Source organism: Schistocerca gregaria, chromosome 8 (assembly GCF_023897955.1).
Source record: "Schistocerca gregaria isolate iqSchGreg1 chromosome 8, iqSchGreg1.2, whole genome shotgun sequence".
Taxonomy (NCBI): Eukaryota; Metazoa; Arthropoda; class Insecta; order Orthoptera; family Acrididae; genus Schistocerca; species Schistocerca gregaria.
This window is the reverse complement of record NC_064927.1, coordinates 255,276,159-255,290,966: the sequence shown is the minus strand read 5'-3', so window position 1 is coordinate 255,290,966 and position 14,808 is coordinate 255,276,159. Positions and strand designations below refer to the sequence as shown.

Genomic DNA, 14,808 nt, shown 5'->3' with positions numbered 1-14,808 from the left:
TGCAAACAGTTACTTGCAGCTTTTCCAAAACTAAGCAGCTCACCAAAATATTATGATTACATATGAATGTGCCGTGTATCTTGGCTTCCAGTCTCAATATCTTTATATCTGGGCGAAAGACAACCTTCACCAACATCCAACTCTGTGCCAATAATGATGGTAAGCGTACAAAGAGAGCTTGACATATGTAAGAAGTATGTAATAACATTTGTTCCTGGGTTATTCCATTGTTACGTGTATCTTCTTCTGTTAAATATAATTTCTGTTAGAGCCAAGGAATCATTTAATGTTTATGCATGCCTTTCATGTTCTTCCTGTTTCAGTACAATAACATTGAACATTTCCTATCATGACTTCTGCCCCATCCTGCAGTTGTCCAATGAGGAATGGCATTGCCCCCAACAACACACCATATTTTGACAGTCACAGAATGTACTCTCCTCAATGCTACCTACTAAATTTTACACAAATCGGTCTTTGGGTTGTGCTATCAGGATATCATATGAGTAACTGAAATTGCACATACTTTAGTCCACATCACTTTTCATCTGATGAGATACACTGAGTTCAAAAGGTGTCATCAAAGATATTATGTCAAAATGAACAAATGATGGACTGTCACCATTACTACAAATGGTGTTGGTACTGGATACAAGCACCCTGTCCAAAATCATACACTGCCTGTACGAACAATGAAGTGACTTATGGAATATGAGTAGATCGTAAATAACTTTACTCATGGGATAAGACATTTTCTCCCCCATTTGCTTCACATGATACTACTCAAACCAGATAACCACCTTCCTAGATGTTAACATCAGCCTCAATATGGCAACACCAGTACCTTGCAACATTTGCCTGATTTATTTCTTCGATAGTCCTCAGTGTCAACATACTGAATTGTTATACTGGCTGAAAAATGGGGGATGGAAGTTCAATCGTGACTACTGTAAATGAAGTAGCCAACAGTTGCACACAGGTGCATTTCACAGTTCTTTACTTTCAACTTTCATTGCTCGACCACCCCCCCCCCCCCCCCCCCCCTCCCGTATTGCAAAGTTATATGGTCAGTTTATTATTGGTAAATGTTAAGCCTCATTAATAGGTTGCGAGCAAACATCAGCATACTGCTACAATAGTTCACTGTTGTACATCTATGAGCAGTAAATACCTAATCACACAGTTCACAGTTCTTATAGAATAATAAGGTATGTGTGACACTATTTCTCAAATAAACTGAAAGGACACTGTCATTTTTTTAACCCACGACCTATTTGTGTTATACTAATTCCACTGTTAGGGTGATGCATTGTTGTTACTTGAAACAGCACACAATTTCCCTCTGAAAATTGGCTGTGGACTGACTGTTTCAGGACCAAACATGGGGCCTTCATATATCCTCACAATAATAGGAACTCAAACTATACACTGTTTGGTGTTTAAGTTACAGAAATTACAATTTAAAAAACTCATTCAGTTAACTGAATACATTAAAAAATTCCTCCTTTTTAATAGTTCATTCCATCATAAAGGTTAGGGCAAATTATTTGTTTCAATAATGAAATTAACAGATATAATTAAGCAAACAATGCTTTTGACAAACCTGGCAATTATTTTGGAATTAATTAAGGGCTGGCTTTGCTAATATGTTTTTGAATAGAGCCAAATAAATACTTCACACGCGAGACAGATTAAAATACGTTTGATTGACACACACACACACACACACACACACACACACACACACACACACACACACACACACACACACACAAGTTTCTACTTATATTATTGAGATGTTTTGGGCATGACAGTGTATATTAGACATGTAAGCACAGGTAGACAGAAAAAAGACCCACATTTATGCACTAAGGAATCTCTAAAATGAACTTGCAGCAGTGAATGAAGGATTCATCATATGACTTTTAAAAAAATGACCAACCTGAAATCACTGGAGACATGTGTATGCTGAAACCAGAGCCAGAAGGGTTTGGACCCGTGTGGTACTCAAGCCAGAGATGGTTGGTTTCTGAAATTATATCTGTTGCAGTGGTTGTACCTGGTGTCAAATGCACAATCTCTGGGGAATCAATGCTTTCTCCATTGTGTATAGCCAAATAATGTTCCTCTCCAGGACCTCCCCAAATGTTCACTTGGTTGAAATGCACCTGTGTTAACAATTATTTATGTGAAACATACATAACCAGACTGAGACTAGAAATTAAAGTTAGCAAATACACGTATACTCTTTCTAACAGAAAAAAAGGATGATTAATGTAAAATCTTTCGAACTTTTAACAGAAAATATTTTTTTAAATACAGCCAAAAGGAACGAAAGAGAAATGGAAATAAAACTGTAGTACAAATTATAAATGAATTACTAAGTTCATCAGAATCACAATAAAAAAGGAGGCACCAGAGATCAGGCAGAAGATGATAAGGAACAACATAAATGATTTAAGATATAACAAGCAAAATTTACATTAGAGATACATTAATAATGTACTAATGACAGTACATGAATGAGACTGTCTCAAATAAGAGTGTGATCAGAAGCAAAGCAATATGCAAGAGACAACAAGTGGATGAAAATAAGAGTTAAATAAATATAGAGAGAAAGAGAATAGAGCAGTACAGTGGTTAGGAACTGTAGTGGCATGTAACAACAAAAACAAAAGAAACTGAAATGAGGCATAAGAGTGGACAGAAATGTAATATGGGATGGAACAAACAAAGAAAACAAGAAATGGGAGAGGTAATATACACTGCAGACTACTTATTAAGAGACAGAATTTCTGGTCAGTACTTGTCTTGACAAAAAAGTCCAGACTCTCAATAGGCACATATAAAAGTCCATATACTATCCTACTTTCTTTCTCAAGGATGAGAGGTCTTTGGATTAAGGAAATCTAAAAAGGAAGGGCAGCTCACTTAGATCTGAGACATCTTTAATCTTTACAACAGGTGCTCCCCTCTCATCATGGGATCTGACGGGCCTCCCTTCCTTTTTAAGCTTCCTCAGTTATGCAGGTACATTGTGAAAGTTCCCCTGGACATGGTGAAGTTAAAATTTATTAAAAAATGAAACAGTGATAATGATATAATCAAAGACTGACTATAAGGATTGGCAAAGACATTAGTTATGAACACACAGACAAATGACCAATAAAACATCATTCACTTTTTTGTAAATGACTTTTGTTTCACTCTATTGTATGTAGCAGCTTTGTTATGCTGTACTGCTTGTAGTATGATGGGCTACAAGTCTTTTGTATCATATGTGTTTCTTAATAAGAGAAGAGTTAATACTATTATTAAGTATTTTTATCAAACTGGGATAGAAACAAGTTAAGAAGAATTCATTCATATTTCATATCATCTTGAGAGGCAGTGGTCTTCCCTGGAGTCAGCTCACTGCATCTACAATTGAAATGGAGGAAAAGAATTCTACAGTCATTTTTTCGTGAAATTAACAGAAGAAGAAGTTTTCAGAAGACAAGAAATATAATCAATAAATTGTTACATTCCATCCTGGATCTTCCGTTGTCTAATTTTTGCCTGACGGCTTTTCTTCGATCCTAACCCCATGCCATTTTCCCTTGTTACTACTTTCCTTTGCATCACTATACTCAATGTCCATCTTTCTTTCTTTTCTTTCCTGTGTTTCTCTTGTTGCCTTACAAACTTCACTGCATGGTCTACTTACAAACCATACTGTATCAACCGTCTTGGCCATGCGCAACAGATGGCCTCATGACCTCGCTGGTTGTTGGTCCAGCATCTTATGTCCCACATTACTTCTGCCAATATAATCAATCCTATACTTGCAAACTTATCACTCTCCCTGCATCAGTTCCTGTAATTTCAATGCGTTTCCACCCTCAAACCTGCCACCAACAGTAATATACACATATTAATTATATGTTATTCTCTACTTTGATCACTCTGACTTCTCCCCAATTTTAGTGATATTTCGCCTTCTGCTATCATCATTTTTTCCACTTGTGCATCTATTTCGTCTTTTTCAAATGCATTTGGGTGTATTTGTGCATAATTTTTTTGGACGTAATTCTAATTTTTTATGCAATTTTTTGCAGTTTTTGCACCACCATGGATCCTTGCTCCTTCCATCTGTAACAATACAGAAAAGTTTCCTTATCCCTGGCCAGATCACAGTCCCACACACTGCTCCTGCATTGTTGCTTGTCTTGTCTCATCAAATCCCCTCTAATGGCCTTATCATCAAATTGCCCATCTCTGGTTGCCACCCCTCCTTTCACGATGACCTCCACTTGTTCAGATTATGCCAATCCTTAGCCCTCACCAACATAGTCCTGCACAACCATATCAACCAATCCCAATCCTCTCTCCATCCGCAAAATTCTCCTTCTATGTAATCTCGAGCAACATGCAGAACGTCACCTCAAAAAGCTTTCCATCCTGCTCACTTCCTATTCCTGCCTCAGAGAACCACTGTTCATTACCTCTACAACACATTCCCAACCTCCTCCATGTCCCCTCACAGCTGACAAACACTGTGTCACAGACCTACTACACTTACCCCACCCTCAAAAACTTCCTCACACCGCCATACAGAACCCAGAACCTAAACAGACCCACACCATAGTCATGAACCTTTCCTCCATAATGCTTAGTCCCACAGAAATATCAGTCCTTTCCAAAGGCCTCACTCTTTGCCCCATTTCCAAATTAAATCATGCAGGACTTTTTAAAGACGTTCTCTCCTCCTGCCGGTTCCTACAGTGGAAACACTTTTTCATCACCATCCAACCAGTCAGACTCAACCAAAGACCAATATTGAACCCTGCCTAATTCTTTCACTCCTCTATCCAACCGTGATCCTCCCTCACTGCCTCCAAACCATCGTCTGTTAACTTACCAGAATTTCTTAACCTCGAACCTTGCCTCACCATCATTCCCCAAATCCTTCAACATTCAAACTAACCTTACATTCACAGAAAGAACCACAGACTACCATCTAAAAACTGATCCTGACCTTATAATCCTACCTGCAGGAAAAGACTCTTCCACTGTTGTTTTGAACTGCAAGGATTACCTGGTGGAAGGACTCTGTCAGCTTGCAGATACTTCCACCAACAAACCCTGCCACAGTGACCCCATTCCAGTAATCCAGCAGAATCTCCAGTCACTACTCAAATCCTTAGGCCCATCCCAGAACCTCTACTGAGAGTCCACCTCTCTACTTACCCCTACCATACCCTGCACTACCACCTTCTACATGCTTCCTAAAGTCCATAAACCCAGCCACACAGGATGACCCATTATGGCCAGTTACTGTGGCCCCACTGAGAGAATCTCTGGTCTCATAGACCAACACCTTCAACCTATTACCCGGAACTTATCCTCCTACATAAAAGATGCCAACCATTTCCTCCACTGACTCTCCACAGTTCCTATCCCCTTACCACACAGTTCCCTGCTCGTCACTATTGATGCATCTCATTGTACACTAACATTCCTAATGCCCATGGCCTTCTGCTATTGAACACTACTTTTCCAGATGCCTTGTGGATTCCAAACCAAGAACCTCCTTCTAAGTTGCCATGACCAACTATATCCTCACCTACAAGTACTTTTCCTTTGAAGGCATTACCTACAAACAAATCCGGGGTATGGCAAGGGGCACCCGCATGGCCCCTTCTATGAAAACCTATTCATGGGCCATCTAGAGGAATCCTTCCTAAAAACTGAGAATCCTAAGTCGCTCATCTGGTTCAAATTCATTGATGACATCTTTGCTATATGGATTGAAAGTGAGGACACCCTATCAATATTCCTCCAGAACCTCAACAACTTCTCCACCATTTCCATCACCTGGTCCTATTCGTCCCATCAAGCCACCTTCCTAGATGCTGGCCTCTACCTCAGAGATGGCTACATCAGTACCTTCGTCCATATAAAACCTACTAACCACCAGCAATACCCCCATTTCGACAGTTGCCACCCATTCCATATCAATAAGTCCCTTCTGTAAAGCCTAGCCACCCATAGTTGTTGCATCTGCAGTGATGAGCAGTCCCTCCCAGAATACACGGAGGGTCTCACTGAAGCCTTCACTGACCATAATTATCCTCCAACTTTCTACAAATACAATTATCCCATGCCTTACCTTTCCAGTCTCCCACCAGTCCCACAGTCTGGCCACAGAGGAGCATTCCCCTCATAACTTAGTACCACCGAGGACTGAAGCAACTGAATTACATTCTCCACTAGGGATTTGATTAACTATCATTGTGTCCTGAAATGATAAATGTCCTGCCCAGTATTCTTCCCACCCCTCCTACAGTGGTATTCTGCTGTCCACCAAAGCTACACAATATACTTGTCCATCCTTACACAACCTCTGCTCCCAATCCCTTACCTCATGGCTCACACCCCTGTAATAGACCTAGATGCAAAACCTGTCCCATACATTAACCTACCACCACCTACTCCAGTCCGGTCACTAACATCAACTATTCCATCAAGGGCAGGGCTACCTGTGAAACCAATCATGTGACTTACAAGCTAAGCTGCTACCACTGTGTTGCAGTCTATGTAGGCATGACAAGCAACAAGCTGTCTGTCTGCATGAAAGGCCACCAAAAAACTGTGGCCAATAAACAAGTGGGCCTCCCTGTTGCTTAACATGCTGCCAAACATGATACCCCTCATCTCAATAGCTGCTTCACAGACTCTGCCTTATGGATCCTTCCCACCAACACCAGCGTTTCTGAATTGCACATGTGGGAACTTTCTCTGCAATACATCCTATGTTCCCGTAACCCTCCTGGCCTCAACCTTCGTTAGTCACTGTCCTCATCCATCCAGCCTCCACCCTGTAGGCTTTCCAGCACTACACAGCCGTCATTTCACCCCACACCCAATTTTTAATTTCTTTTTATTTCTCTCTTTTCCACTACTTACCCCTCCCTCCTCCCGACCTTCTCTAAAGCCTTCCGTCTAAACTGCAGCACCTCACTTCTGCCACCCCCACCATACTATCCCTCCCCCTCCCTGCTCCAGCATCCTCCTTACCCCCATCCAGTCGGCACTCCCATCATTCACTGGTGCTGCTGCTCGCAGTGTGGTTTCAGTTGTCTGAGACTGCAGATGGGTGTGCAAGTTGCGTTTGTGTGAGTGTGTGTGTGTGTGTATGCATGTGTGTGTCTGTCTATTGCTGACAAAGGCCTTAATGGCTGAGAGTTATAATTGTGTGAATCTTTTTGCTGTGCCTATCGCGACTCAACATCTCCACTATATGGCGAGTAGCATTGTAAAATATATGTAGTGATGGACACATAAAGAGAAATGGCACAAGATAAAATGAATGGACAGTAGCACAATTTCATATATGCAGAACATTGTATAATAATGCAACTGTGCTAATATTCTCTTTTTTCATTGTAAGCAAAAGGATAATTACCAATCAATTCCTTTCATTTAATTTTTTTTATTATATCACAACTGGTGACCTAAGTGCCATGACTTCAGGACACTGGTTGGAAATAGGGTTTGTTAACTATTGTTATAGCAAGAAATTTCTATGACATCATTATTAGTCATAAAAACTAATCGTTCATATTTTCTGTTTGCATGAATCACAATGGGGAGCAAGTAAAGCAAAAAGGCAAAAATTTTGGAGAAATTTTCAAAAGAAGTAAGAGTTAGTCCCAGGTTTGCTATGCAAGTTGCTCGTATGGTTATGCTTGGTAGCATGTGTTTTGCTGTAGATAGAAACCTTTTCCTTATTATTCCATTCCTTGAATTTTGTGGTGGAAAATTTACAGGAATTTTTCAGTGTGATACAAATTGTCAATAACACATAAAGACCTGCAACACAATAGTTTGCATGTAACAGTAGATGTAAAACAGGCTTTGACATCACATAAGTTACAATTGTCAAGTGTAATAATTAGCATATGAAATTATTCTTTTCTTTTCTTTTTTTTTTGAAATTTTTATTTTTGTATATTCATACAACATGGCAGAAAAATATATGTCCATTGTTGATAACAATATCAAAAATACAATCAGCCAAGATGGCATAAAATTGAGTGATTGAACAACTGAGGTTCAGGCACCATGCATGCCTACCACAGAAAGCTTAAGTAGGTCAGGGATGACTGTCGCAGGTGTGACAAATGATAGCGATGCTCTACACCAGAATAACTTTGACAACACCATGTTTCCAATTGATGAGACAATGTCATGTATCTCCCAGAGTGATACACTGGTCATGAATGAAACACTGGAGAGTAATACAAATATAAATCTTAGCAACACGTTACAAACACCACTTGTTCACATCACAAACATTAACTTGGAAAGTACAGCTGACAGCAATCACAGTAATACAACTGATGCACTGCCACAACAGTTATTATCTAACATAAACATGAAATTAGATAATATGAACAACATCTTCATTAAAAATCTCTCGGTGTACATGCCGCATCAATTCAGGGTAAAACTCCAAGCTTTCGACCACTACCTCCATGGTCATCGTCAGGGCTAAAACTGACTGTCGTGAACTAGCGAAATACATCGGGAAAGACTTTGTAGCCAACATCTTTAGTGATATAAAACAAGATAAGAATACCAAAATTGATAACTTGACATAGAATCTGATCACTGTCATACAAGATATGTAAATGGTAAAACAGCAACAAAGCACTGTTACACAAGACCTAAATACGATGAAACAAGAACTAAAACAAGTATTAAGGGATTTCCAAGACACGGCCTCACAGTAGGTTAATGACTTAGATAATAGTAATGCCATTGCAGAGAAATAAGTAACCAATTGTAAGTTATACACAGATGTAGTAGAAAAACCTATTTAGAAACAAAGAAAATGAAATAGTGAACAAGGTTAATCTACAAACGGCAGAAGGTAGGATCTGGAATCTTTTAGAAGAAAATATTACCCAATCATGAAATATGCACATAAATAATACACAGGCTACAGTGAAAAAACCACAACCTGTCGACATTCATCCATAAATTGTCACGAGTCCTACAGCAGGTTCCAGAGGCAGTTGTACAGTGCAAAATGTTAACATACCCACAATGTAGACAACATGCTAATAGCCACACCCTCTTGGTTAGAACATATCAGGCTGACTGAACAAGTACTTCAACAATTTGAAGAATACAGAGTAACAGGCAATATAAAAATTCTATTTTTGGTAAGGAGCAAGTCAAATTTTTAGGACATGTTCTGTCAGAACTAGATATATTACCTTATCTGAAAAAAACTTGATGCCATACACAACTGTCTGGCTCCAAGTAATAAAAAAACAACTTAAAACTTACTTAGGACTAGCATCCTTTTTTTTGTAAATTCATACCACAGCACAGTGATGCATGACTCAACTTGCTACGAGAAAATAGGCCTTGGTTATGGGATGATAACTGTCAGGAGGACTTTAATAACATTAAGCAGGCATTAGTTAATGCAAACATTCTTAGCCATTCTGACATGTCAAAGGATTTTTGTCTATGCGCAGATGCCTCATTTCAGGGGTTGGGGGCATGCTTGTTCCAGAAGAAGGTAAAGAAGTATCCAAGGTCATCAGTTTTTCTAGTCGGACATTATCAGAAGCAGAAAGATCTTACTCTGGGTCAGAATTGGAAAGTTTAGCTTTAATATGGGTATTTAAAAGGTTTGAATACTTTTTGTGGGGTTGTTGTTGTTGTCTTCAGTCCTGAGACTGGTTTGATGCAGCTCTCCATGTTACTCTGTTCCGTGCAAGCTTCTTCATCTCCCAGTACCTACTGCAACCTACATCCTTCTGAATCTGCTTAGTGTATTCATCTCTTTTTTACCCTCCACGCTGCCCTCCAATGCTAAATTTGTGATCCCTTTATGCCTCAGGACACGTCCTACCAACCGATCCCTTCTTCTAGTCAAGTTGTGCCACAAACTTCTCTTCTACCCAATCCTATTCAATACCTCCTCATTAGTTATGTGATCTATCCACCTTATCTTCAGCATTCTTCTGTAGCACCACATTTCGAAAGCTTCTATTCACTTCTTGTCCAAACTAGTTATCGTCCATGTTTCACTTCCATACATGGCTACACTCCATACAAATACTTTGAGGAACGACTACCTGACACTTAAAATCTATACTCGATGTAAACAAATTTCTCTTCTTCAGAAACGCTTTTCTTGCCATTGCCAGTCTACATTTTATATCCTCTCTACTTCGACCATCATCAGTTATTTGACTTCCTAAATAGCAAAACTCCTCTACTACTTTAAGTGTCTCATTTCCTAATCTAATTCCCTCAGCATCACCCGATTTAATTTGACTACATTCCATTATCCTCGTTTTGCTTTTGTTGATGTTCATCTTATATCCTCCTTTCAAGACACTATCCATTCCGTTCAACTGCTCTTCCAAGTCCTTTGCTGTCTCTGACAGAATTATGAGTCATCGGCAAACCTCAAAGTTTTTACTTCTTCTCCATGAATTTTAATACCTACTCCGAATTTTTCTTTTGTTTCCTTTACTACTTGCTCATTTTGTGGGGTAAGAATACCAAAGTTTACTGTGACTATCAGTCACTGTCATTTGTTTTAACATATACCCTATTTCACCGTAGATTAGCTAGGTGGTGTCTATATTTACAAGTACTCAATTCCAAGATCATTTATATTATATGAAGTAAGAATGTTATTGCAGATGCATTGTCTACATTACCAAAAGGTTTAGATGAACGTAAAGAATTAATAAAGCAAGATGCAGAAATCAGAACGTTATTAATGCAAGGTACAACACAACAGTCTGATTACCATATGTTTCGTAAGCAAATCAAAACTATACAACAGCAGGATCCCAGATGGAGTCAAGTCATGCAAAACCTTAAGCAAGATAATCGTGGAAAGGTAAGTAAATAGTATATGGAGTACAAGGGCATTTTGTTTCATATGGAACATGAAAAACCTGATCAGTGGTGTGCGTGTATTACTGAAGATTATACTGATGAATTTATAAGACACACACATGAAGTATGGGGACATTATGGAGTAGGCAAATGTACTGAAAAATTGCAACACTTTATCATTTTGCAAGTTTAAAAATGTGAGTCCTATGGGTATTAAGAAAGTGTGCAATATGTCAAAAATCAGAACAGTCCAAAGTGTTAAAATATAGTGAGATACACGCCAGTATCTTGTCTCCTACCTTCCAAACTTTACAGAAGCTCTCCTGCGAACCATACAGAACTAGCACTCCTGAAAGAAAGGATATTGTGGAGACATGGCTTAGCCACAGCCTGGGGGATGTTTCCAGAATGAGATTTTCACTCTGTAGCGGAGTGTGCGATGATATGAAACTTCCTGGCAGATTAAAACTCTGTGCCTGACGTAGACTTGAACTCGGGAACTTTGCCTTTCGCGGGCAAGTGCTCTACCATCTGAGCTACCAAAGCACGACTCACACCTGGTACTCACAGCTTTACTTCTGCCAGTATCTTGTCCCCTACCTTCCAAACTTTACAGAAGCTCTCCTCATTCTGGAAACATCCCCCAGGCTGTGGCTAAGCCATGTCTCCACAATATTTCAGGAGTGTTAGTTCTGCATGGTTCACAGGAGAGCTTCTGTAAAGTTTGGAAGGTAGGAAACAAGTTACTGGCAGAAGTAAAGCTCTGAGTACCAGGTGTGGGTTGTGCTTAGGTAGCTCAGATGGTAGAGCACTTGCCCACGAAAGGCAAGGGTCCCGAGTTTGAGTCTCGGTCAGAAGTTTCATATCAGCGCACACTCTGCTGCAGAGTGAAAATCTCATTCTGGATGTAGTATAAAGTTTTTTTTTTTTTTTTTTATTTTTTTTCCCAGAAGCAAGTCCCATAAAATGAGCCTTTACAGAATTTAACTGGTTTTTTAGGACATACACCCCTCACAAACACACCCAATGGATAGAATATGTAACTCCTATTATGCAAGTTGTCATTAACCTTCCACATTCTTCAACAGGTTTCACACCTGATGAACTGATTTTCCACACAAAACAAACAAATGAGTGGAAGTCCTTCATACCAAAAGTACCCACCACAGAAATGACACTACAAGACAAAATAAAACAAGCTGTGATTACATTTGAAAACAGGTTGAATATAGAAAGAAAATATATAATAAAAACTGAAACATGTCACACAGTTTTTTGAAGGACAATGAGTCCTCTCTTATTGTCACACCCTAAATCGACAAAAACTGGCAAACTGAATAAGAATGGCAATTACTCTATTCAAGACCATATAATTTCTATAATACCTTTACTCTGGAATGTACAGATTAGTCTATGAGAAAACAGGGAGAGACAAGGGTATCCACCCTCACAAATATATAAAAGCTTTTAGAGAATGATGAAGCAAGATAATTGTACATAATGTACACAACCCTAATTGTATTTTTTTCTGGAGTGTATTTAATATAAAGTAATTTGTATAGGTATAGGTAATTCTTTTGATTTGTGCACCTAAGCATAAAATCATCAGGAATGAGAAATAATACATTGCTTCACTTGAAGCGAAAGTATATACAGAATTAGCTTATGGTTCAGCTGTGGGTGCTCAATAATAAATGCCATCAGCAGTAAGAGGAGGCATTGGCCTGTGCACATGTGCACCTGACTGGCAGAAGGCACAAACAAATAGGAATATAATATGTATAAGTAGCTAACTTAAATACAAAGTAGATGGAAATACTAACCAATTACATCTTCTGTCTAAGAACTAAGGAAGCTATTGATATAAGTACGCAGTAATTTAATTAAATACTAAGCTGTATACAACATATTTACAAGCAAAAGGAAGCATTATGAATAAATATACAAGATGTGTAAGCTAAGAAGACATGAAAAAATACCATAGTAAATGTCAAATAATTCTCTTTGCAGAGTGAATGGTCATAAAGGGTAACAGAATAAATGAATGCTTAAGAATTGAAATGAAGTATGGAAATACCTGCGGACGGATGTAATGACCAAATGTATAAATGGCCACCAAGCTACGTAATGCAATTACTTTTAAGTCTTTTAATTTCAGCAACCAGTGAATTGTCACTGCACAGAGGAAGGGAATTAAGTTGAGGGTAGCAGGTACCAAATGAAGAAATGGGCCACACCTCGAGTAAACAATTTAGTTATAAGGATATTTATACACAGGTCATAAAACAAATGAAAAATTAAAATGTGCATCATCGCAGTATAGCTCCATGACATTTACCAGTACATATTTGCTGCAAAGTACACATAAACATTTAAGCCAATTAATTTTTATTGTGTCCCAGGAAAGCATAAATAATGACATTTCCATATATTCGAGAAAGATAAGTCTACAATGATTGAAACTCCTTCATAATTAACACTAAGCTACACGTGAATTCAATTAAACAACTCTAGCATATGAAGAAACAACATGATAGTAGATGAATGATTACTCAGTATACATCATATCCATAAAATAAGAGTTCCTTGGCAACTAGTCCATGACTGTATGAGTAACATTTCCTCATATATACTTGAAGCAGTAGATGACTATTTCCTTTCTTCTCTCCCAAATAAAGGAGGCAGTGCCAAGCATAGTTAGGCCAGCAATGCATAAAGTTTTAGTCATATTTTGTATGTTTTTCTCCCTCTTCTACCTAAGGAAGTAAAGAGCTCCCATAAGCGATAAAATCATGTCTATAAAATGAAGTATAAATGTATCATTTGCATATATTGTCCCATAACAATGTGTTACGTAGAATGAGATTTTCACTCTGCAGCGGAGTGTGTGCTGATATGAAACTTCCTGGCAGATTAAAACTGTGTGCTGGACCGAGACTCGAACCCGGGACCTTTGCCTTTCATGGGCAAGTGCTCAACTGGAAGGTAGGACACGAGGTACTGGCAGAAGTAAAGCTGTGAGGATGGGGCGTGAGTCATGCTTGAGTAGCTCAGTTGGTAGAGCACTTGCCTGCAAAAGGCAAAGATCCCGAATTCGAGTATCGGTCAGGCACACACTTTTAATCTACCAAGAAGTTTCAATGTGTTACGTAATTAATTTGTATATGTGATGTGAATAAAGATAAGTTGAAACTAACAAACAAACTGTAGTAACTGAAAGCAGTTATTGGAAAATATATGACATTTTAGAACATAAGAGATTGATGTTTGTAGTATAAGTGATGGATGGAATGCCAGTCATAGGTATAAGCTATCATGTTATATACTGTTGTAACCAAATACTTGTATGACTTTTCACTGAAAAGCAAACTCTGTGTAAAGGAGTAAATTTTAAAGACAAGCAATTTATACAATGCTTTGGATGGCAATATTAGTCTTTCAGCAAAGTGGATGGTGAAGTGTGGTGACATTAAGACATGTGTGCAATTAAATAATTCCTGAGTATCGAGTCTCACAACCCCTGACAGTTAATAAATTAACAATAGTTGTTCGCAGCAGGACTTACCACACTGACAGATGCTGTTGGCAAGGGTTCTCTCTGCTAAAAATGTGAGTATGATGGGTAATAATGATGCCCGGGCCATAAGAAAGGAGATCTCCTGCCACAGCACCGGATTTTGAGCAACACCACACACACACACTGCTGCCCAGAAGACAAATGCCAGGGCAATCCTTTATTACATAATACTCAGGTGAAAGTGTGACACTCAATGTGAAATTAACACAAAGAAATGAGTGCACACATGTACAAGATTAGCAAACTAGCACATTGACTGTTAGCAGCTCACTCTTAGCCACCAAACATACTAGTGCACAAGCTCAAAACCCAGC

General features: G+C 38.7%; 1 protein-coding gene across 1 annotated transcript in view; it reads right to left on the bottom strand.

Moving 5' to 3' along the window:
• The window catches only part of LOC126285431 (cubilin-like), a 1,398,426-nt gene that overhangs the window by 193,013 nt on the left and 1,190,605 nt on the right, over nt 1-14,808 (bottom strand). Inside the window, exon 52 of the mRNA XM_049984811.1 lies at nt 1,943-2,168. Within this exon, the coding sequence (XP_049840768.1) occupies nt 1,943-2,168 (226 nt within the window). The remainder of the gene's footprint in view (nt 1-1,942; nt 2,169-14,808) is intronic.